The sequence below is a fragment of the Strigops habroptila genome, chromosome 6 (genome assembly GCF_004027225.2).
Source record: "Strigops habroptila isolate Jane chromosome 6, bStrHab1.2.pri, whole genome shotgun sequence".
NCBI classification, from domain to species: domain Eukaryota; kingdom Metazoa; phylum Chordata; class Aves; order Psittaciformes; family Psittacidae; genus Strigops; species Strigops habroptila.
Window position 1 is genome coordinate 26,402,746 of NC_044282.2, and position 25,039 is coordinate 26,427,784.

The 25,039-nt window shown below is 41.1% G+C and overlaps 1 protein-coding gene across 5 annotated transcripts in view; it reads left to right on the top strand.

Annotated features, from left to right (window-relative positions):
* Positions 1 to 13,624: 13,624 nt before the first annotated feature.
* The window catches only part of SNX14 (sorting nexin 14), a 56,746-nt gene continuing 45,331 nt past the window's right edge, over positions 13,625 to 25,039 (top strand). For 4 of the 5 annotated variants that reach the window (XR_003991811.1, XM_030489343.1, XM_030489344.1 and 1 more), the window contains exons 1-5: positions 13,630 to 13,818; positions 13,909 to 14,029; positions 14,856 to 14,932; positions 15,045 to 15,123; positions 21,355 to 21,398. Coding sequence is in view for 4 of the 5 variants with exons in the window: in XM_030489343.1 (XP_030345203.1) it covers positions 13,679 to 13,818; positions 13,909 to 14,029; positions 14,856 to 14,932; positions 15,045 to 15,123; positions 21,355 to 21,398 (461 nt within the window). In the remaining variant the exon portion in view is untranslated. Of the gene's footprint in view, positions 13,819 to 13,908; positions 14,030 to 14,855; positions 14,933 to 15,044; positions 15,124 to 21,354; positions 21,399 to 25,039 lie in introns of all 5 variants that reach the window. The other variant, XM_030489345.1, reaches the window with a different exon arrangement.

Sequence of the window (25,039 nt, forward strand, 5' to 3'; positions counted from 1 at the left end):
TTTAATAAGGGGAAGGAAAAAAGCATCTATACAGTCTAGAAGACACAGTCACGATATGATGGTATGTAGGTAATACGTAATTAAGTATGGCTTGAATTTTTAAAGTTTAAATCAAAGATAGATTTCAGTTCCAAGAGTTCTGTTCATGGACCTAAGTGTCTACTCCAAAGTCAACACTCATTTTTTGACAGTCATTTAGGTAAAACTTGCAATGTCAGAAATCTCGATTCCCTCTAGTCTGAGAAGGATGTGTTTGGGTCATTAATGGTGACAGTTCGCCATCTCTGCACAGTTAGTGTGACAAGTTTTACTTGTTTTGGTCACTAACATGTAGAAAAGATATTTGAATCTTAACGCTTATTTTCTTTGCACTAAGGAAGTTATGAAATGCATTCTTAGCTCTGCCACACAGCCAGTAGAATAACCTATGCCATTTGACTGCACAGAAGATAATGGTAAGTAAAAATAGACATTTTAGTACTTAAATGACTTTCAGTACCTAAAATCCAACTTCAGTAGACTGTTTAATTGATTCCTTATCTGCAGTTACTAGGGAGGTTGTGGGTTGTAACTCTTCAATTTTAATGTGTCCACTTCAGTGCTAAGTGAATGTTGGGTGTAATCTGTTGAGTGTAATCAAATACTGTTAAATACATTAGATCTAAAAGTCTCAAGAATGCTTCATAGATAATTCATTTTTAAATACTTTTAAACTGGTGGGTTAGCAATCGTAGCTTAAGGGATTTTCCATTAATACAGTCAGTCATTGAAAGCCAGGAAGTAAATGTATCAGGTCCTGAGTTCCTGGTTCCAAGTATAGCATTTCAGTATTGTTCTGCCATCTAACATTTTCAGCTGGGATTTTTTTTTTTTTTTTCTCTTTAGTAGGATGAAGAATGCACCTAATTCTGTTCCTAGTAGTTGTTATTTAAGAACTGTATTATTACATGTAGCTAATTTGGGATTAAAAAGCTTCCTCTGTGAGAATTTAACACAGGCAATTTTATAGATGCCCCATTTAGTAAATGAGGGGTTTTCTTAAGGTGCAATTCAGCATACTTAAGAATGAAACTCCTGTATTACAAAACACTGGTTAGTGCTAGCCTAAAATAAATAATAATGTTTCATAATGCAGATGTATTGCAACTGAAAGGTGATTTTAATATTACAGCACTTGAGATGGCAGATAAAAATACCTAGCCCCTGCATCTGGAAAAGCTGAAGTGGCTATTAAAGGACTGTTCCTGTTTCCACATTTCAGATTGTGGTCAGAGACTTTCTTTGGATAGTGGAATTTTTTAATTTCAGTACAAATAGTTGTTCTAACAAGATAACCTGTTTCCAATCCACAGTTTTCCACGCTTTGTGAGTTTTGTATGTGTGCTTAAATTAATATATATTTTATTTTTTTTAGCAGAAAACAAACCTCCAGTGACAATCACTGGTGTGTATGTGGTAGTATTTTCACCAAGAAGTGACTGATATGTAACCTTAACTAATCTAGTAAAGCTGTCCTTTATTCATATTACCTACACTTCCACAGAAGTATGTTAGTTTACACTTGCTTTTGAATTAGTAGGATGCTTTGAAGAAAACCAGAGCATGTCTGTTGATAAAATCTGTCAGAATTTGCAACTGAAAACAGTGCTGCAGGTTTCATGCTATTGGAAGACTAGACTTGAATATAAAGTGGGGCAGGGTGGGAAGAATGTTGAAAGTTCTCTTACAGGAAGTCCTGAAGGTACCACAAGCTTTAGGTGGCTTTAAGCTTTAGCAGTGAGTACAATAGAAGCTGGATTCATGTAGCTGAATGATATTTGCTGCCTTATTTCAGTATGTTTTTCTAATGGCAACATGACCTCTCAGGGGGAAAAAAAGATCTCATTATGGAATTAACTCCAGTGAGATCGATTTTCTAGTTAAACAGGATCTGGAAGGTCTTGAATCCACTGGATTTAAAGTAACTTCTGTGTGTGGTGTTTGCAACTTGGTTTGGCATAAAAGTGATCTTAAAATGGGGATGGTGTAATAAATGGCACTTTGCATTTTTTTTTTTTTTTTTTTTTTAATGGTATACAAACTTGAAATGCATGGAGTTTAGTTTGATGTTCCGAGCCGTTCAGGTGGTCATGTTTCTAGGAAAGTTATCTTAATATTTGTATTGATGAACTGATCAGTAAATCTCAGACCCAGTAGTTACTACTTTGAGGTAGTTGGTCTTTTCTTAGGTTAGCTGCTGAAATCTGCACAGATTTCTAATAGGAAGTACAGAGTTTTGTTAATAGCAGTATCTAATGACAGTTTATTGCCCTCATTGTAGCATCTTTTATAAAGAGTACTGCTTTTACTGAGTAGTGAACCAGGAGGAATATACAGATGAAGGGTGAAAATGTGTTGACAGCTAAGCTTTGGAGACAGTTTGTAATGTGCTTTGAGGTGCGGTAAGGTGTACTCATACGGGTACAAATGACATTGAGGTAAATCAGGTAGTGGTCGCATCTCAGCAAGGTTAGCTCAAACTACCTTCAGTGATGGCCTGTGCTAAAGCAGGTTGTTTGATACTGAAGTATGCTAAAATGCTCCAGTAGTTTTACTGTGGAGTTAGTAAAGAGCAACTAGGACAGTAACTCCAGTACAGCTGCAGGTAGATTACGATCCACTGAGATTTTTGTAGTCTCTGGAAGAACAAGAGACAGTCATGCATAGTGTGTTTTAAGCATCTCTTAAATTTCTAAGTCCTTTAGAAGCAACCTTTTTATCCTTTAATACATGAAGGTGAAAACATCTAAGGTTCAAATTCTGCACGCAGTTTAAAGATACAAGGGCACATTAACTTAAGGATTCAGGTTTCAAGATCAGATGGCTGGGTGTAGTTAGAGCCCTGTCAGTAATCAAGGCATGTATTTTAGAATCATGCTTGACTCTGAGAAAAGAAGCCCCACTATTAAAGAGATAATTAATCTATCTTGGAATCCCTGTATCTAGCAAAAATGCATATGCTGGGGAAAAAAGCCTCAGCACAACACCGCACTCTCTCTTCCCTGTTTCGTAAAGGTATTTAGGAGAGGACTTTAATATGCAACTAAGGACGTGCAGGTTAAATAGGTGAGAGGTGTTGAATTCTTAGATACAGGCCAAGTGAGATGAAAGCAACAATCTTGGAACTTTTGCCTCACAATTACATGTTAAAAATGATGTAGAGAGATCTCAGGTTTCACAAATAAACTAGAACTGTGTTTAAAGTTCAATTTAAAAAAGAACAGACGTGTCTTAGCTTGGACATCTTGAAGGGCAAAAAGTGTTCCTGTGAAAAGAAAAACCTACAGGGTCTTCTGTAAATACCTTTTGTTTTTTCTAAAGTGGTGATGACAACCAGGGAAGTTCCTCCTCAGAGAAATACAAAGGAGTGTATTTGCCTGTATTTAAAAGGTTTGACCTAGGAGTGATGGAATCACAAACGCTCTTCACTTGGGAAGGCTCTTATCAAAGCATATTCTTGTTTGTTCCCTGAGAAAATGTAAGGTGATGGAACAGTTGGGAAAAGAGATCATCTACCTGTGGGCACAAGGTGGCTCTTAAATGTGCCTGAACTACATTCCTGCAAGCTTGTAGTCTAGGGCTAGGGGCAGAATAGCCAGGGAAACAATCTGGGAAACCACAATGTAGACAACTTCTTTTAGCTGTGTTACAGCTTTGTAGGATCTTTCCTGCTACTAATCAGTCTATCCTTTTCCTGTGAAAGGTAGGTATACTGTAAGCCAGGCACCATCTAGCAGCCACAGAGCGATGTGAAGGGAGTGTCAGGTGATGCATCTTGCCCAGATTCAACAAACATCAGTTTGAAAACAGGGTCCTTGGATTACATTTCAGAAGGTAAGAAGATCTTGTCTTGGATGTCTTAATCATTAGGGCCACTTTAACTTGGTAGAAATTTCAGAAGAAGGCTGTCTGGAAGTATCCCTGTAAGGGAGGAGATTTCGAACACAGTAGAATACAAAAATGGTGGAGAAAACCCTCTCCTGTTACTATGCCTAGTGCTGCTATTTCAGATGTCCTGTTCTGAGAGGTGATATCCTAGAGCTGCTGTTTGTAAACCTGCAGTTTTGAAGTGATGAACTAATAGTTTCAGCCCCAGGGAAGCAAGAGCCAGTCTTGAATACCTGATACACGTGTTCCAAAGGTGGACCTTTTTTTTTCAGTACAGGTGAGGAGTTCTTTCATCTCTTTTTACTGGTATAACATGTTTGCCACTCACTGCCCTTAATAATCCCTTAAAAAGTGGACAGAAGTAGGGTAATTGAGAAAAACTGCTTTTAATAGGGCCTGATGAGTCTCCTAATTGAGTGGTGCTTGAGGGAATGCAGGGTTCATTGCAAAGCTTGCATGTAAAGTCTTGAAGGTCTCTTAAAGCAGGGAACAAAGTGGTAATAGGTGTTACATTTGTATAGCTAGGGTGAATCAGTGCCAACTCGGCAGCTCCATTGCAGATTTCAAATTCAGGATGGGGCCCAAATAGCTGCAAAGTGCACCAACTTCTTGTACAGAGTTGCGGGAATTTTCTTCTGGAAAGGAGTGCAATACATGCCCAGCATCCTGGGAGAGAGAAGTGGCAGATCGTTCCTTGGGATTAAGCTAGGACTTTTCATTAAAGAGCTGGTGGTGCAGGTTGTCTAAATACTAAATAGGTGTATGCTACACTGGAGGTAGTCTTCATGTGCTCAGAAGTGAATGTACTTGCAATGAACAGTATGCGCTTGGAAATGGACATTTGGGATCTTGAGAGATAAGGAAGTGCTAACAGCTGCTATGAAGGTTGGTGAACTTTGAAGATGTTCAACATTTCCTCACGTCTGGGCTAGAGCTTGTATGCCTTAATACAAGAAAGCACACTTCCTTAGTGAACAAAAGGACTTTTATTCTAAGGCTGTCAAATGCAAAAGCCTGTATCGGGTCATAAGGTACGAGAAGGCTGAAGGAATGTGGCAAGGTAGAATACACTTGCCAGGATTTGAATTTGCTGTATGCTCTTACAGAGTTAAGAGGATCGGGTGTAGGTAAAGCTTTGTATTTTATTCACCAGCACTCAGTGTATACAGAAGCATTTGTTTTCATAGACAGCTTTCAGTGGGGAGGTTATTTTCTCTGCAGGTGAGCATGGTGAGCCACATCCCTGAAGACTCAGTGGGAGATGGGAACATTCCTGACTGTAGAATGTGAAGCGAGCATCTGATGGAGAACTCTGAAGAGTTCTTGGTGAAACTCAGGTGAGCAGCTTTTGAACTAAGACACCTTGGACTGAAGGCACTAACTCCATGTCTCCTCACTGCCAAGACCACTTCTCTGGATAATTGGTGTTTTCAACTTTGTTCATTTCTTCTGGCTTTTAACTATTGCCCTTGGGCTTCTGGGAAGAAGAGCGAATCATTATTGTGTAGGTAGCTTGACTTCCTCCTGACCTGGCAAACAATGAAGAGAAGGGAAAATGAAGAGCTGGCCATGGCTCCCCACCGTTGTGGTCCAGGAGAACACCAGATATATGGGCTTTTCAGAATTGAGTCTGACTGGTATTCGAAGTTTCCTGACCATAACAGATCCCAGAAACACACTGGATGTAGAGAACACACCACGGTATGGCGATAGGTCGTAGTATCTGATCTACCGTTTTTCATGTCCAAGCTGAATGGTGATCAGTGGAGAACTTACTGCTTGTCCTAGATAAATAATGGTAATGAGACTTGTACATAGGCCACTTGGAACGTGCATGACATTTAGAGAATCTTTTTTCCATTTCGATATGTTCTGAAGCAAAATCTACTTTCTCAGGAGAAAAAAAAACCAACTTCCCTCTTGGATTGGAATGGCACTGATGCCAAGTTGAGGTTTACCTGAGGCCTCCTAGTTCTGTGTGTCGTGTTACGAGCTATCTTGTACGAATCTGTTGAAATCACAAAGACCATAATCTTCACCTGGAATTTCAGGGGGGGAAGGGGGGGAATTACTATAAACTGGACCTAAATACCCCAAACTCAAGATTTGACTGAAGGACTCAAAATTTCTTAAGGGGAAGAAAATGTTATTTCTTACAGTTTGATCTGAAAGATGGTAAGCTGATTTTAATATTTAAATGCCTTTATTAATATAGACTTTATGTATCTTTCTGTGAAAGAGGAAAATCTTAATGCCTAGCATTTAAAACAGGGAGATTTTTGTACTTCTGTAGAACAACAGATATGCCAAGTAGCTTACGTTGTAGCAAGTTATCGAGTGAAATCAAACTGATTTAGGAAGCTTTAGAATAATAGTGTTAATATCATATCATACTAGCTCCAGTGCCTTTCCTAGGCAGAATACTAGTTAAATAAAACAGAAAATAAAAAGCAAAGCAAAACTTTCATGGAGTTTTGCAGAAATTAGCTAAGTCTTCCAAGTATTCCTTGTTTCTCAGTTTCACAGTTTGTGCCTTTTCCTAACAGCTCAGAGTCCTCTTACTTGCCTAAGCATGCACTCTCCCTCCCCAAAGGATACTTTAGGGAAAACTAAGTGTAAGTGGCAAGTGTGCACGTAACCAGCAACTGCATTTGTAGAACATCTGGAGGGATCCCAAGTAACAGTTCTTCGCTACTCTGGAAGAGAGACCATGGCTTTCTGTCCTGCCGAGGTATGTCTGCTCATAGGCCTATGGAGGGATCATCTACTTCTACAGAAGCACCATTAATGCCGGTGCTAGAGGTGAAGTGGTATATAATAATACATCATTTGTCTGTTAAATATGCCAGCATTCTGGGGGCAGGGAAAAGGGTTTGGCAGGACCTTCAGAAACTTGGGGGCAGCTGTCTGATAAAGATGGCACTGATCAGCTATGAGCTGTAAGGAAGTCTGGCCTTGCAGAGCTTGGTTCTGAGCCCCTCTTCTTAAATTCTCTCATTAAAACTCTTGTAGTGGCGCGTCACCACAAAATAAGCAACACGGGCAAGCTCTCTCCATGCTTCAGAAAGCCTCAAAACTCATCCTTGCGTCTGAGGAGGAACAGCCCTTTCTTCAGGCTGTCTCATAGTATCGTCATGTGCATTCTGCCTGTTAACATAAATCGGTCTTTTTGCTTTTGTTGCATATTCAATATTCTTGCTAGGGAAATGTAACAAATATTTATGTCCTATTGCTTTTTATATTCTCTTTAACCATTTTGAAAATGCCTGGTTTTGCTGTACATCACTTAGAGGAAAATGTCAAATTGATTCTGTACATCCTCAGCCAACAAATGGTAAACAAAACAATATCCCAGTTATACAATTGGTTCTATAAAAATTCCTGTAAAGCGTTTGATGAAAGACTTAACTGAAGCACAAATAATGTACTGAGGGTGATAATTAATGTTACTTGACTCTTACCCTATACTGCTTTTACATACTTTGTTGTTGGAGAAACTGGTTGCTCGAACTAAAAATATCTCTATGGAATTCTGACCTGACAAAAGCACTCAAGGCATTTACAGCTGTATCCACAGAAGCTAAAGCAATGGCTGTCAGGATACCAGCTTGCCAGTCACCAAAAAAACCCCCCATGGATCTCATCACTTTGGGTTTACATGGTCATTATCAGCACCTACAAAGGACATGTTCGTATCAGTAGGAAGTTTTCTCTGATACGAGCTGGCTTACAACAGCAGCCTTTAGTTATAATTAATGTTTTCCCCACTTTTGACAAGTTCTGTGTGTTGATTAGAATTTCCTCAGTATGTGAAGGCTTCAGGTTGGGATTTTTTTTTTTTTCCACTGTGGGTGTTGGGGTTTTTTTGTATGTGTGGGGTGTTTTTTGGTTTTGCTCTTTTTTTCCTTAAGGTGAAAAAAAATGAATCCATCAAACTACAAGAGTTGTGTCTAAATGAGGAAAAAAGGATCATGAATCTTTATGGGCTAAATTGTTAAATTACACTGAGGTGGTACAAAAATAGCGAAGGAACAGCTTAAGGCAGCACTAGGTCTACTAATAAAAATCATTTGGAATGCTATTTTGTTGAACGGTTTTGTTTCCCCTGTTGCAGCTGTTTCCTACTCCAGAACTACAAAACAGAGGATGTAATAAAATTGGAAAAGGATAGGGAGAACAACAAAGATGATAAAAGGTACAAAAGTGAAAAACAATTCACTGGAGTAGGAATCTTCATTTTGGAAAAGACTGTTTGCTCAGGTCGCTCAAGTATTTTGCTAAAATGATAAGCAGCAAGTGCATTGAGTAGGGAATGATTTTTCACCATCTCTTTATGAAATACTAAATGAAACTTGAATGTTTGGAGAGCTGCATCTTCACTCACTCAAGTGATGGAACTCCTTGTTGAATGATTTTTATGGGTGTTAAAACTTCATGACTGCTCAGAAAGCAGCTTGAAACCTGGGAAAAAAATTCTCCTTTTAGGATATCCCCAAGATTGTGAATCAAAGAATGTTCCAGGAAAGTAGTAGTATATTTTTGCTTATGCCTTTACAACTGTTTCCTAAGTATGTGTTCCCTGGTGGCCATCGTCACAAATAGGATGCTCACCTAGTTGAGCCCTTGCTAACCCAATACAGCTCTTCTACAAATCCACCAAGTTTCTATGATGAAAAACTTATACTACCTTTAAGTTCTCCAGGTCTCATCATAGTTATGAGGCATAGGTTCTGCAGCCCTTTGCAGTGATTTAACAGAAACATGTTGTCTTCAAAGGATTTTCTTGACACTCCTCAGTTCAGCTGAAACAAGGGAATAAGGCTCAAGTTCCTCCTCTTAACTCCCTACTTGAAAATTTCCCCCATTGACCTCAATGCTGGTCAGTGGAAAAGCCCCTCAGGACCTGACATACATGTTTTGACAAAGTGTGTATCCAGGGCAGCATTTTCTTTACCCTCACAGTATGTAAACGGCTCGATTTTCATTGAGACTGAGCTCTTAAGTATGGCTATAGCATTGTTTTAGCTATTTGCATTGTTACAGCTCCTTTTTCTTACAAATTCTTAACATCCAGCTACTCTAGGGGGTTGGTTTGTTTTGGGCTTTTCTTTGGGGGGGGGGGGCGGGGCAAGGGGTAGGGGTGGTGTTCTTTGTTTTGGTTAGTTGTTGTGGTTTTGGGTTGTGGGTTTTCCCACCCCGCCCTTCCTACTCCTCCCAGATTTACCTAGGTTTTTGAAAGGAATTATGTTTTCCAGCTCTTTTCCCCGCACATACCAACCAATTCAGCTGCCTCAATACTCCATTAAGATGCGTATCCAGAGAGCTTATCTTTCACTTAGGTGAACTAAAATAAGATTTCCATAAACCACACCTTTGTCAAATGTTGCCACAAACCAAATATTCATTTCTTTAAGCATTTTTCCAATGTCTTCTGTACAGGTCTTGTGCCTCTCTTCATGCATATTCCTTAATGGTGCTTTTTGCTGTTCACTTTTGCAGGCCTCTCTTATTGTCTGTAATAATCTTTTACACTCACCTTGCAACTTTCTGCTCTACATCTTTCTCCTTTAATGTCTCATAAACTGTAGTTTGGACAGGACAGATTATTTTCATCTCTAAATTCTCTCAGTATCTAGTCTGTGAAAGAATGTATACAGAAAAATCCTTTTCATGTAAACAACTTGAAGAAAAGCTCTGTATATATACTAGTGTTGCTTTGGCCCTTTTTACTTTCTCCTTGAGAGTTAAAAGTTCCTCAAGGCAAAACTGCCTCAAGCACATTGTTTGGTTTTTGTTTGGTTTTGTTTTTTTGTTTTTTCTTCCCCTTCATGCCAATGGTATTTTCCCAAATGGACCTTCTTTGCTTGTCCCAATGAAATTCTCACACATCCAGCGCTCCTCAGCATGTCAGTGGTTTGCCCAGCATGGTTCCTTTTGGGTATACTAGACTGTCCCTCTGGAAAGAGTCACACTCAAAGTGGGTTCTTTAATTTCCTTACCAAAACAGTCTCCCTGCCTTTTCCCTTTGCCAGTCTTTATTTTCCCTGGCACCAGTCAGTGACTTCATGGCTTCTGTCCTAAACACAACCTGGTAGGTATTTACAGGTCTTCCAACTGAATTATATTCTACAGTCTCTTAGGGGGGGAAAGTTAATGATGAATTTTGAGTGGCCTGTTATAACTGAAACCCCCTAGCCCCTCCCCTTCAACTTCAGTTGCCCGCTGACTCTGTTTCTAACCAAACAACAAAACTTTTAAATGGTGTAATGTCAGTTGGCAGTTCATTTCCCCTGCAGTTGTGGAAACCAGTGATCTTTTGAGAAGTATGTCACCCATCGCTTTTTAAACAATTTCTCCCTTCCACTGCTGCTTTGCTCCTTAGTGTTCTGGGGCAGCTACCCGATTCTTCTAAGAGACAACTTGTGTGGGGATTTCATCTGGAAAGCCGAAGCCCTTGTCACTGTACCCAGCAGGTACCTTTAGCCCCAGGTTATCATTTCCTCATGCAGGTTGCGTTAATCTTGTAATACTAAGGGTCAGTTTATGGTCCATAATGTGGTGGTCCAGGAAGCAAATTGAAGAACGTGCACCACCCACTGGCAGCACACATTCCCATAAAGCTGGTGAGCACAGGTCTGTGTGGCTGGTCCAGGGAGCTGATGCCCAAATGCCTTAAATTGTCAGATTAGCAGTTTATTAACTCAGCCCCTACTCTCTCCTAATTTTTCACTGTTCCTTTAATACAGAAAGGCAAAGAAGCACTGCAAAATGTCAATTTTCACCTATGCTTTTTGTGTACAACTTAATTAGTCTGAAACCAGTAACTGTTGATGGATGCCCTGTAGTTTTGAACTTAAAATTGTCAAGTCTAAAGTGCCCACTAATGGTGAATTTTATTGGCATCTGAGTCACCAACTTCAGTTTCAATTTTTTTATTTAAGCTTAGCTATTTGCTAAATATTTAAAATGAATGTGCCGTAAGGTTTTCTGCTAAGTGGCTGAAGTTAAAGATTAATATGAAGCCTTCTATTTAAGCTGCTGGAAAGGGCCTACAAAAATGATCAGGGACTTGCGGAGAATAATTTGTAAAGGAGAATTAGTTCCTCGTTGGGCAAATATGAAGGATTACATTATGTAAGTTAGCCTGGACAACTGTATCCTTGAAAACCGTAACTATACCTTGAGAAGAGCACAAGCAGAGCTGCTGACTGCTGATGAGAATCTGTGTATTATCGTTCGCTGCCTGGTTTACTGAAAGAAGCACGGCTTTTTAAGCTAAAAAAACCAAAGCACTCTGCTAAATAGAATCTCAGAAGTGATATTTATTCAGCCAACAAATGTAGCGTTATATTTTACATTGAAAATGTGCACTAATGTATTTCTGAATACTAGAATACACAATTCTCTGTTACTATTAAAAAAAAAATCCGTAAGACTACTTGCATGATCAGTGAAAGATCCTGTTACATTTTCAATGTTAAAATAAAATTAGCTTTCCAGCATAACTCAGTCCTGGCCATGCTGCTTCAGAGCCCAGCTCCAGATGCACATTTTCCCCTTCAGTTTGCCAGTTAACCAGAGAATCTTCCCAAGAGCCTATGTGGAGAGAGGCTGGCTATTACTGGGGAATGGGCAAAGTTATTTCTCACATAAAGTCAAGAGAATTTTGAAAAGCTTGTTTTTTGTCAGTGTCTTCCTTTTGTTCTTCCATGCTTACATTGGAAAACAAACCTCGGCTATGTCTTTCAGTGTAGCAGAACAACCTGAGTAGTCAGAAGGGGATGGGCAATGCCAACACTGCTGCCTCCAGCAGAACAGGGTGGGATAAAGCAGGTTGTTGTAGTGTCTGCCCAGCAGACAAATGTGAGTGTGGCAATTTTACTTTAAACGAACATAATCCTGACAGTGAAGCTACAAATTAAACTTTACCCAGAGTAAAGAATGCAAATGGAGGCAGAAGTTGGAATTCTGTTCTTGCTGGTTTGCTGTGCAAGTCACTTCCTCTGTTACAGATATATGATGCTGTGATGTCTTTATGAAATATTTTACGAATCACACATTTTTCAAAGTTATTCCTTATTAGAAACACTGCAAAATAAATGACTAAAAATCACAAGCAGTAAAGCTGAGGATAAAATAAGCAGGTAGCAAAAAATGCATCTTCTAAGGAAAAGTAATTTCCTCTGGATAGTCTGTATGGAGATTTGCTGTGTGTATATACCTTTTTTTGTTTGGGTTAATTTCCTAACGGAAAACGCATGGGCTGACATGAAATAATACTGTGCAGATGCTCTTAAAGAAATTCAAGCTGACCCCGGGCTTTTGCCAAGCTCCCTGAGAAAGGTCAACATACTGAAGTCAAACTGCAGCATTTCACGTATTAGAGAGGTCAAGGGAAGTGTTGCATAAAGTGACAAAACATTTGAGCAAAGATTCTGAAAGCGCTTTTCAGCTTTCGAATTCTTGATACTGACACCTTCCAAATACTGAATTTTCCTTAATGGCATTGTTGTGGGTTTTTGCTGGAGACTTGTAAACATGACTCTCCTGAAGTATTTCATATGTGCTCACATAGCCTTTGCCCAGATATATCTGTGCGGGGCTAGTGCAAACAAATAAGGCCACAGCAACTTCTCAAAAGAGCTCAAAAATAGACACTCCAGAGACACTTCTCTGGGGCAGGTCTTTTTCATATTTGCAACTCGGAAGCCCCCATATCCATAGGATTTTCCAGAAGTTGTTTAAGCACTTTTGTCAGTGCACTAATTTTCCCATAACAAGCAATGTCATATTTACATAACTTTGAACTTCCCAAGACTGAGTAACCAGTTGCTGAAGGCATTCACGCAGTTTGAAAGCTTGTGACTTACTCTGTACCTGAAGGCAGTTGTTCATGGGAAGTTGGCTTTAAATTGTTCTCGCTAGCAATAAACTACATTCCAGGATTAGTTTATTTTCAATGTCTTAACCTTGGATGCTTGTTAAGGAGGGGGTCTGTCATGTTTCCTAACTTGTTCTTTTTCTTTACAAGTAATTACAAAGTGTTGAGAGACATTTACATGGTTTTAGTGTCCCAGTCACTAAATTACTTAGCTCGGTCATCATCTAAATATAGAGCATTTAATCAGATGAAGCAGTTTCTGGCTGCCCAGCACTGGGAGCCCCTGTTGTCCATAACCTAAGTATTTATAACTAGGTAAGCTTTCTGTCATCAGAGATCTTCTATTTCTAAGGCTTAGCACAGTATGTTACACAGCAGAGCTCTAAATGCCACCGGAGCGCGTCACCGAGGGCTGCTAGCAGCTTCTCTCCGGGACGCGGCTCCTCGGTCCCCCTCCGCTCCCCGTCTCTCCTCGCAGTTAGTGCGGGCCGCCGCTTCTCTCTGCCCGGCCCGGCAGGCCGCGGCGGGGCCAGAGCCGCCCTCTCCTCCCTTCTTCGCCGCCCGCGACCAGGCAGAGGCTCCCGTAGGTGCCGGGGCGCTGAGGCTCCAGCGAGGCCGGGGCAGGGTGTGAGGTGCGGGGGGGGTGAAGGAGGGGCGGGAGCGCGCCCTGCGCCCCGCGGGGCCGGGTCACCTCACCGCGCCCCCCGCCGCCGGCCTGCCCGCCCCAACAACAGCGACAGGGCGCCCGCCGCCCCGCCTTTCGCCGGCGTCACGTGCCCGCGGTCACGTGCGGCCGGGACCGGAAGCGTGGCGATGCGGCCTCCCGCTGTGCCGGGTGCCGGTGCGGCGCGGCGGTGGGCAGCGGGCGCTATGCGCTGGGTGCGGGCGGCCGGCGAGCGGCTGCGGCAGCGGGCGCGGGGCGCCGAGGTGCTGCGGGAGACCTGCCGGCAGTACCCGCTCTTCTGCTGCCTTCTCCTGGGGCTGGGCGCCGCCACCCTCCTCCTCAACCGGTAACCGGGAGCGCCGGGGCGGGGAGCCGGGCCCGGGGGAGCGCCGGCGCCGTGTCATGCAGTAATGTTGCCTTCCTGTTTGTTTATGAGGTATCTTCATGTTTTAATGATCTTCTGGTCGTTCGTGGCTGGTGTCGTCACCTTCTACTGCTCGTTGGGACCGGATTCCCTCCTGCCCAATATTCTTTTTACGATAAAATATAAACCCAAGGTAAATGTGTCTGTTAACGTTGTGCTTTCTTTCCATTTGGAAAGAATGTGTAATTCCGGCTGCTTTCTGAAATACTACACATAAGTGCAGCTTGTATCTAGCAGCTGAGAGGTGGTTTGTAGCAAATACACAATGACTCAGACTTTGAATTCTTCATACGTTTCTGCATAGCCTCGTCAAATCTATGTACGGCTGTAAAGCCTCTTGTTGGGAGTGTTCATGGATGTTGTTTTCTGCTTCACTCATTTTTCAGCTTTGGTATTTGAAGTAGCTGAGAAATTATGTACTTGTATTCTTTTTTACTGAAGCTTTTTCTTTTCTAAAGATGCTCTTCTTCTGGCAAGCCAGTGCTAAGTCTTTGCTGATTGTAGTGAAACTTCTCTAAGTGGTCCTGTGTTTCAAAGAAAAAAATAAACAACATTCCCAAAGGAAATTGCTGTTTTCTAACTTGAAATTCTACATTAAACCATTTTGTAGGACTAAAAATGCTATAGTTAAAATAGTTCAAAGCTGTGAGTGGGACAAGTGTTGTAGAGAAACCAGCTGCTCTCTTACTAGACCAGCTGATGTTCAGGGAGATGACTGGAGGTGCAAAAGGGGATCTGTCTCCTCAAAGTTTGTTTTAGTGGAAGCGACTTTTCTGTTTGGTTCGGTTGTTTCTCACAGCATGCCTTATTACCTTGTTTTCCTGCTGGGAGAACAACTTTGTCCTTATGCTCTTTGGTTCTCTGTAATTGTATCCTCTAAAAGGAAGGTCACACATGTTAATATATTAAGTGAATCATCATTTTGAAGAATGTTAACTTGTCCAAATATCTCCTCTTAGCAGTTAGAATTGCCGGAGCTATTTCCCCATGGTCACAGTTGTGCTGTATGCGGCAAGGTCAAATGCAAGAGGCACAGGTAAATTAAATATGTGGCACTGGTAAACTCAGTATTTCTTACATTTTGCACATAGCAGTAGGAAACTTTCACTAAAGTACTGTTACATCAACTTTTCTACGCTCTCCTACAGACCTACTTTGCTTCTGGAAAACTATCAGCCATGGCTGGATCTGAAAGTGTCTTCCAAGGTGGATGCATCACTCTCAGAGGTAATTGCTGTATCATTTCTTTAGTACATTGAAATACAGTGAGTTTTTACTACGTATCTCTTAGACCTGTTACTTCTGTTTCGGTAGCTAGTTCAGATGTACTTGCCATATATGTTAACTTGTTCATGTAAAAGTCAAATTGAAAGAATATGTGCTGGGAGCAGAGAGGAAAGATGGAGTATTAGTTAACACAGATGTGGCTGTTGCTGTAGTAGTGTCCGTAGAACACAGAATAAACATTTATGTAAACTGGGGAGTATATAGGAAAGAAAAGTTGTAATTGAGCATGTCCAATTCTCAAAAAGTTAAGGATTTCGTCCGGCTTAGTTTGTTGAAGTGGAGGTTAAGAAATGATTTGCCCACAACAAGAGTAGCAAAAGAATGAACGCCTTAAGGGAAGGGAGAGAATGAGAGTTGAGGAATGTTTTAAAAAAACACAGATAACAACTTGTCGACTTCCTTTGGTTTAATGTAGTGACTTCCTCTACAATTTCAGAACCAAACAGTTTTGTTGTAAAATTACTTAATTTCTAATTTTTTAAAGAAGTTTTGGGCTAAGTATGTTAAAATACCAGCATTGCTGAATGTAATTTCAGTAGGCTTATTTTTTAAACCTATTGTTTTAATAATAGAATGTAAAAATAAATGCTTCTATGTGCGTAATATTTTTAGAATTTGGGGCAGCAAATAGTTGTAACAGTTTATCAAAGGATGTGGCAAATGCTGAAGAACTGGAAATCTTCCTGTTTAGCTTAAGTGGGAATTTAATGCTAAAAAAATTCACCATAGTATGTTATTCATAAGAAGTATGAGTACATACCATAGTTACCTTCTAAGACTGATCTTTAAAATGTGTTGCTGCACATTTGGCATTTCGTATTTGATTGCTGTTGCTTACTTCCTAGGGCAGTGAGCCAGAGTAATCATCTTCAGTAGACACAGACAAGCAGTTTGTCTGAGCCACCGTTTTCACCTGTGTAGGATACTGTTTGGAATGAGAAATCTCATTGTGTTTTTCCCTACTGGAACTCTTCTGGACTGGTTAAAAGGGTAGCAGGGGTTCTGCCCACACCGAGCATCTTGCTCTGTGCTGAGGATGCAGTTGTAACATGTGCCTGGAATTGGATAGCTTGCTTTGGGTTGGAAGGAGAGACTGCTCTTATTTTCTTCCGTGGGTTAGTCCTACATTAGAGGGAAGCTGATACAGTGAGAACTGAATTAAGATTAATGAGATTCTAAAGGAGTGCAGCCTGCTTTTGGAAAGAAAATTCTTCAAGTTCTTGAAATAATTCTGGGATTTTAAAATTCTGGATTAGTTTTTCTAGTTCTTCCTTTGCAGGTTGAAGATTTTTGGCAATGTTCTCATTTCTAAATGTTTCTAGTCTGAATCAGTTGTATAGTCTTTAAGCTTGTATTTTCAAGTGCTTACAGAATAGTTTGATACACACTCAAATCAGAAGAAATCCAACTTTTTGTCACAAATCACTTTTTCTCTCTTGGATAGTGATGACAGTTTGTTTCACTTAGCAAATTCTTAATCTTTTGCAGTCTTGTTTTGGTTATCTAGCTGCTGTACGTGGTCTAGAACAATAAGAAAAACCTGTGCTTGGACTCCCCCGGCCATTTATGTTTACTATTATGGTTGAACTCTAAGCTGCCTCAGCCATGCATCTGTCAATATTTGATAGTTTGGGCTATATCCTGCACAAAAATAGTGCAGTGACCTCAGTAGAATTTTGTTTCCAGTATCTGTTGATATCACAAATTTTTCTTTAATTCTTAACTTGATTATGGGACCAGATTTATTTTTTTTTTTTTCTTTCTCCCTTTTCTCTCTTCTGAAAGTAAGAAATGGACAAGTGCATGACAAGAAATCAGTTATTGTTTGAATGTGCTCTTTGCCAGTCCTGAACTCTTTTAGCAGTGCAGGGGCCTGTATGCTTTCTTGTTGGAAATTGCTTGTTCTACCATCAGGAAGTGGTTTCAGATATCTGGTTGTACCGCCTTTTAAGGCTTGTAAAATAGTCTTTGTCATTTACTTACCAAATGCTTGCTCCTTTCTGATCTAATTCGGCCTGGTAGTTATGACCTGCTACTGAACCATTCATCACTCAGAGCTACAGTTCCTTTTCCTGACGACTGGGGTCTATTCTATGACAGTCCACAGAAAGCTTGTCTCGGCAGCAAAGACTGGCTAGCTTGCAGTGTTGTAGTGCATGCTAGAAAATAACTTCTTTGTTCTTGTCTTCAGCTGCAGCTTATATTGCTACCTGTTGCATTTGGTTTTACACTTGTAATCTCTTTCCAATTCAAAGCTGCTCACGCATAGTAGAACCTGTCATTTTGCAGAATGATTGAAAAATAGGTAGACTTTAAATTAAATGACTCATCGTTTATGTTTAAATCTGGAGAATAATTCTTTACAGACAAGGAAATTGCTTATCATTAGCTGTCATTCTTTGAGATGTCCTATCTGTTGGCATGTGTGCGTAGTGTGAGCAATTGAGCTTGAATAATATTGTTGGTATTGCTAGAATAGAAGTGGGTACACGTGTCCTGTTTTCGTAGTGCTTTGAAGTGCAGTGGATGATGTGACAGGGTTTTTTTTCCTGACGTACAGAATCACACTGATACTGCCTGGAAGGCTCATAGGGTTCATGGGAAAACTGTATGGACCTTGAACTCCACTTACTGGCAGTCAATTGCCTATTATTCTTTGAGTGCTTGTATTTTGCAGTATGGATAGTTTCACACTGTAGCTCTCTTTTAGTTTCACTACAGCACCTTGGTGCAATGGAGCATCACACATAACTGCCTCTGCCATGCTATGTGTTTAGTAAATGTGCGAATAGACACTGCTTTCTGTGTCTCCAGGACCAAGGCATTTTTTATTAAAGCTATGTAGAGAACTTGAGTTCTCGTAGAACGTGTCTTGACCTCTGATACCGGGACCAGTGATACGTGGACTTCACGTGCATTTTGAGTTAGTTGTTTGTCTCTCTGCATGCTGCCTCTGAGTCTTTGGCTCGTGGTATTATCTGCATGACGTTGTCCTGTGGAAGCATTATCATAAAGCCCTTACAGTGTGGTTGTGGAAGCAATAGATAAAAAGAGAAACGCTGGCAGGTCTGCAGAATGGTTTAGCTGGAAGTCGGTTACTGTAGTCATGGGATGAATCCCAAGGAGACCCTCTCCGGAGTGGGGTGTGTCATCAGGTCTTGCATCTCTCCTGCTTTCCTTGCTGATTTAATAACCACAGGAAGATGATTCTCAGAACCATACATGTTTGGCTTTAGCAGTAAGAACAAGATCTCTCACGGCTGGAACAATTCTGGCTGTTTTAGAAGCCTCTGGGCTGTAGGCGAAGAGAGGGCCAACAAGTTATGTTAGCATCTGATGAACTGAAATTGCAGTGGCGCATGCACTGAAAGCCTGATAGACAGGCTTTCAGTTCCAAAGTAGTAGTCATGGATAAAGAAAAGTCTTCTAAGAGGAGTGCATTGTATTCCCTTGGAGAGTACACTGTCTTATGCTTGAAGGGTGTCCACGTGCTCTTGCCACTCCAGGTGGAAGACGGTCTGCTGTTGTTGCTCTTAATGGGGAGGCACATAGCAAGAGTGGAGGAAAAATGAAAAGGGATCCTTTGATAGATGCACAGTATGGATTTTTCTGCAGGCCTTTGCTTTGAAAGGCATTTTCCTGGTAAGAGTGCAGTTTGAGCCCTGGAAGAGGTTTATTTTGTTAGAAACTCTTCATGAGTATAATAATGTAGCAGTACCTGTGATGAGGTTGAGATTTCTACGGAGTAAATTGGTGGTTTATATAGTGCCAGTGCTATGGAAGGGAAATTTTTTTGAGTAGTCTGATCTATTGCTCTTAAGGCCAATGGTCTGTGTTTGCTGACTGGAGCTGGATCTAATCTCCCTCCTGTTGTCTGAAGATTAACTTCCAAAGAAGATTCTCTGGGATTTCTTGATCTCTTCCATACTGGGAAGTAAAGCATCTGTTTTCATCTGTCTCTACCCTGCCACTCCGCTTTTAACGGAAATATGAGAATTGAGTTGTTTTGGGGTTTTTTGTTTTGTTTTGGTTTTGTTTCGTGTTTTGAAGGGGGGTGAGGGTGTGTGTGGTTGGGGGAGACTGTGACACAACATTTATCTGACCCATCCATCATCAGCACATGATTGTATTACAATTTCAAGATCTATTACTGCTATAGCACATAGGGGTAGGAGAAAAGATGATGACTTTGTATGGTCCACAACACAGAGATCTGAAGCTATCCCAGACTGGAAAACATTCCTTCAGAGAGAAGGTGCAGGAACAAAATTTCTCATTCACCCTTGAAAACAAAGTGAGGAAAATCACTGAAATGGAACAACTGCAAAAGAGAGAGTATCCTCTTGAATTTGAATAGGCAGTATTAGTAGTGAAAACAGAAATAGAGTATTCATCAGCTGCTGAACTCTGAATAATTGAGAGGAACTAAAAAGGCGGTGGTGTGCATTTTACTGAGTGTGCTTTTATAATCATGAGTAGAGCAGAGGCATGTAGTGCCCTAAAAGTAGTATAAATTTAGTAAGTCTTGAATTCTTGCAGTGCACACGGTGTGAATGAGTGCAGCAGCAAATCTTGTAGGAAGAATAATACTTATTCTCCTAAATGACACTTGTACATCAGCTGTTGCATTCAGCTTGCTTTTCACGTTTTTCTTTGAACACAGTGGCTTCTTTTGCAAAACCTTTGTCTCTCTAGAATATGGTACAGCAGCCTCACATAGCAGCACATGTATTCTATCTTACTACCTTGATCAGCATTGATGCTGTCAGGGACAAACTGATCTCTAAAGCAATGACTGATTAAGGAATAAGTTATGACAAGAGAAGGGTGGTACGGGTGACATCTTGGGTTATAGTGAAGGAGGAGAAATCTCAGGAAAACTTCATCCTACCTTCTCATTCCTCATGTTTTTATTTCTTGACACTGTCTGACATTTCGCCTTCATTTCAGAAGTTTTCTTTTTGCTAATCATGGTGCAAGGACTAGCAGTACACCTTGTGTATATGGTGGTGGCAGCCCTTTGATTGAACAGGGACTGTCACCTCCTCTGCTTCCTTTCCTTCTGTAATGTTGAAAGCTGAGCTGAACAAGGGCATGCCTGTGGTGTGGCTGCAGCAGCACTGGTTCTTCCCGATTAACCCAGGGTTTCTGTCATGGAAAAGGCAACCACAGGGCTTGACCTGTGAGGAATGTATTTGATGGAAAGGGTGGAAAATAATCTCTACAGAGATCCAGGTAGGTGGGATATACAGGGGCTAGGAACAGGAGGGAGAAAGCCATGGGGATCCATGTAGGACAAGGACTTTAGGAATTGCTATGGTTGGGGCTAGAGGAGATGTCTGGGCCATAAGGCAGGCTTTGTTGAATGTTGTGGTGCAGGACGTGGAGAAAGGAGAATGGCTTTCCTAGGAGTTGCGAGGCACTAGCACAGGTTGCCCAGAGAAGCTGTGGCTGCCCCATCCCTGGCAGCGTTCACGGCCAGGTTGGACAGAGGGGCTTTGAGCAACCTGGCCAGGTTGGACACAGGGGCTTTGAGCAACCTGGTCTGAGGGGAGGTGTCTCTGCCCATGGCAGGGGGGTTGGAACTAGATGAGCTTTAACGTCCCTTCCAACCCAAACTATTCTATGATTCTGTGATTTTTAGGATTCTCCTTTTTTTTCCTTTGTGAGCAGTGAGCTCACAAATCAAAGGATTGACTGTCCCACTTCGATGCTGGGGGAGAGCTGGAAAAGGCAGAGGTTTGGATGAAAAAGGATGAAGATGTGTGTAAGTGTAGGATGGGTCACTGTGCCTGTGGGACCTTTCACACTATATCAGAAAAGAATGGGAATTGATGTGAAAAATTTGGGAAGGGCTGTTCGAGGTAAGATGACATTTTTCATAGCATTCACGTAACAGAGTGACTATGGCACTGTGCTTCATGTTGTGGATAGTACTAGTGGCAGCTGTTTCACGTTGATATCTGAGGAAACCATCATTTTTGTGCTGTATGTTGATTATTATGGAAATGATTGATCTCACCATAGGATCACAAGGTACACGTTTATACATTAAAGTTCTATGGGGTATGAATTGTGTTCTGTGAGTTTTGAAAGGTGCTTGTGTTTTTAAGTCAGAACAAGGATTTACAGTAAACTATTTTATAATGTGGTTGTCTTTGTTTTGCACAGGTGCTTGAGCTGGTGCTGGAAAACTTTATTTATCCATGGTACAGGTATGAGCTTTACCTAAGAGTTGTTATTTTTGAATATTGTAAATATTTGTCAAACTGTTTAAGAAATAGTCACCTGAAAATAAACATTTCTGTTTCTTTAGTAAAACGTATGGCATGCTTTTAAGTGCTATGGTTTCATCGTGTTATTGTCTCTTAGCAGAGTAGAACAGATCTTTTAATAATTCAGGTGTGATAGAGGTGGTTCTGAAATTTGTATTTCAACCTAAAATCACTTCTAGATTATTCATTTTTATATGTTGATTTTCTAATAACTCTTTGGGAGTACATATGGCTTGATTAAAACATCCTCCTCCTGCCCCCTGAAATTTATTTTCAGGTTAGAAGCACACTGATCTTTCTTATTGCTTTAAAAAAAAGCCAAACACTTCACAGTTTTCTTTAAAACCAAAAATGCCACTTTTACTTAATATAGAAAAGGTATTTTGAATACATGTTGTGGCCACCTTCTTGCAGAACATGTGGTGATTTGCTGAGTTTTAAGGCTGTGAGTGGCTATGCTGAGCTGAATAGACTAGTACTGTGTAAATAACTTTGAAATAGAGTATAGAGAAAAGACTATGGGTAATTCTTTTTCTGGTTGTTGCCTTGTACCGTTATGTATTAATTAGCGCTTCAGAGTACTTTGTGAGAAGATACTACAAATATTTTTAGTTGATCATCCTGGTTAAAACAGCATTTTGCCTTAACTCTGAATTTTACTTTTTCATTGGATGGAAGTGTTTGGTTTTGTGCTAAAAGAAATTGATACTTTTTAAAATTTTACTCTACACTGTTTGGTTTTTTCCAGTCTCTGAGATCTAAAATTTTCAGAAAATTTTCAGGCTTCTTTGCCTGATTGGTTTTTAATTGTTGCTGATACCTGCCAATACCTGCATGTCTCCCATCTATCTTTGTGTGATGAAATTGGAGAGACATCAATTTGATAGATGGACCACTCGGTGGATAAAAACTGGCTCGATGGCCACACGCAAAGAGTTGTGGTAAATGGCTCGATGTCCAGTTGGAAACCTGTAACGAGTGGTGTCCCTCAGGGATCGGTGTTGGGACCGGTCCTGTTCAACATCTTTGTGGGTGACATGGACAGTGGGATTGAGTGCGCCCTCAGCAAGTTTGCCGATGACACCAAGCTGTGTGGTTCGGTTGATACGCTGGAGGGAAGGGATGCCATCCAGAGGGACCTTGACACGCTCGTGAGGTGGGCCGATGCCAACCTTATGAAGTTTAACCAAGCCAAGTGCAAGGTTCTACACCTGGGCCGGGGCAATCCCAGGCACTGCTACAGGCTGGGCAGAGAAGAGATTCAGAGCAGCCCTGCAGAAAAGGACTTGGGGGTGTTGGTTGACGAGAAGCTTAACATGAGCCGGCAGTGTGCGCTTGCAGCCCAGAAAGCCAACTGTATCCTGCGCTGCATCAAAGGAAGCATGACCAGCAGGTCGAAGGAGGTGATCCTGCCCCTCTACTCTGCTCTCGTGAGACCTCACTTGGAGTACTGTGTACAGTTCTGGTGTCCTCAACATAAGAAGGACATGGAGCTGTTGGAGCAGGTCCAGAGGAGGGCCACGAGGATGATAAGAGGGCTGGAGCACCTCCCGTATGAAGACAGGCTGAGAGAGTTGGGGCTGTTCAGCCTGGAGAAGAGAAGGCTGCGTGGTGACCTCATAGCAGCCTTCCAGTATCTGAAGGGGGTCTATAAGGATGCTGGGGAGGGACTCTTCCTTAGGGACTGTAGTGGTAGGACAAGGGGTAATGGGTTCAAACTTAAACAGGGGAAGTTTAGATTAGATATAAGGAAGAAGTTCTTTACAGTGAGGGTGGTGAAGCACTGGAATGGGTTGCCCAGGGAGGTTGTGGGTGCTCCATCCCTGGCGGTGTTCAAGGCCAAGTTGGACAGAGCCTTGAACCACGTGGTTTAGGGCAAGGTGTCCCTGCCCATGGCAGGGGGGTTGGAACTAGATGATCTTAAGGTCCTTTCCAACCCTTACGATTCTATGATTCTATAATACACTGAAGTACAAAGCTTAACTGCTTACGCAGACAGCAGAGGGAGCTTTAGCACCACGTATTGTGAATGAGAAAGTTGGAAAACTCGAGAGTTTTAACTTTCTAATACAGAAAACTAAAGCATGTTCCATTGAGCTGTTTGATAAAGGAACAAATGTAAGGCAACCATCTTCTCTGTTTAATAATTTTTGAAATTAGGATTTTTTTGGCTGGTGGAAGGTGTCTTCAATGTCTTTGTTTTGGACTGTCAAGGAAACTTGGATTCCACATATTACTTAAATCTCTGACACCCAAGACAGTGGAAGTCTGGAATACATTGTATAGTGGGGATAGTAACATGCATAGTTAGAAGTGCCAAATATGCATGATATGGAGCCAGCTAGCCTAAATCCTGCACCATCTTGCCCTCTGATGAGCTGTATAGATGTTCTGTGCTGTCGTGAATTTTACCCATAAAATCACTTAAAGTCACTGCACCTCCAGATTTTGAACTAGCTCCGTAAATTCACACCATGCTGACCAGACCTAATGAGTTTTCCCTGAACCTGAGGTACTTGGGAGTTCAGTGAGCAGTAGTGCAGTATTATCTGAGCAATTCTGCAAGAAAAAACTTGGTCCTGAAAGACTTGCTGGTTTCAGTTTAACACTAGTAATGTCAGATCTGGTCTCATTTGCTCTAGACATTGAGGTGTTTCTGTGTTTCTTGCAACAGTTGTGCAGGGAGGCTTAAACTGTGCGTGGTCAGCCGTTTAGGGTCTGTCTTATAGAGCATGCTAGGTCCGACTTCTCTTCCATACATGTACCTGCACTGTTTGCATAACTCGGCTCACCCTGGAGAATGGACTTTTGCATTCTTGAAATGTTCATTCTGAGCTAACAAACCTCACTGGCTCTAGATAATTCTTCACAGAGCTAAATCAGAAAGAAGGCTTTGCATCCACACTATCCTTATTTAGCAGCGTGGGTATCCACCAGCAGGCAATTCAAGCTTGCCAGACTAGGTTGGTAAAATGGTGTGCTGCTTTCCCTCGCAGAAAAGTCTCGGCGTAACTCTTGTGCTAGCTGCCCTCTTTCAAGTGAATGGGATTTGTGCAGAAGCTGCCTCTCTTTGTTTAATTTTTTGTGCCCTGCAGCTGATAAGTTGGTTTTTTTTTTTGAACTATATGAGAAGAATAGAAAATTATTGTAAGTAATCCAAATTTGTAGAGCTACAAAATACTGCTCTGAGTCTATTGTGTATGCTGTACAATAAAACTATACAATATCTTGTTTATACCAACCTAATTTAAATAGGAGAGTTTAAAGTTTGAGTGAGTCACTCTATGCTTACTGCATTTTTTGGTCATTGATGCTCCTGCTACTCCAGTTCTCTCAGATTAGAATCCAGTAATTACTATATTTTTGTAACAAATTACTATTTTTCTTTGATAGTGACTAAACCCGGTGTTTTCACATTCGGAGCTGCTTCTATTTTAAATGCAAGTAATGCAAGAAAAGTTCAGGATTTTTATTGAGTTACAATCCATAGTTTTTCTGTTTTGCAACTTGCAACTTATTTTCTTCATATTTTTGATAGGAGTTGGCCAAATTTCGTAAGAATAATTGATACACGGGAAGGG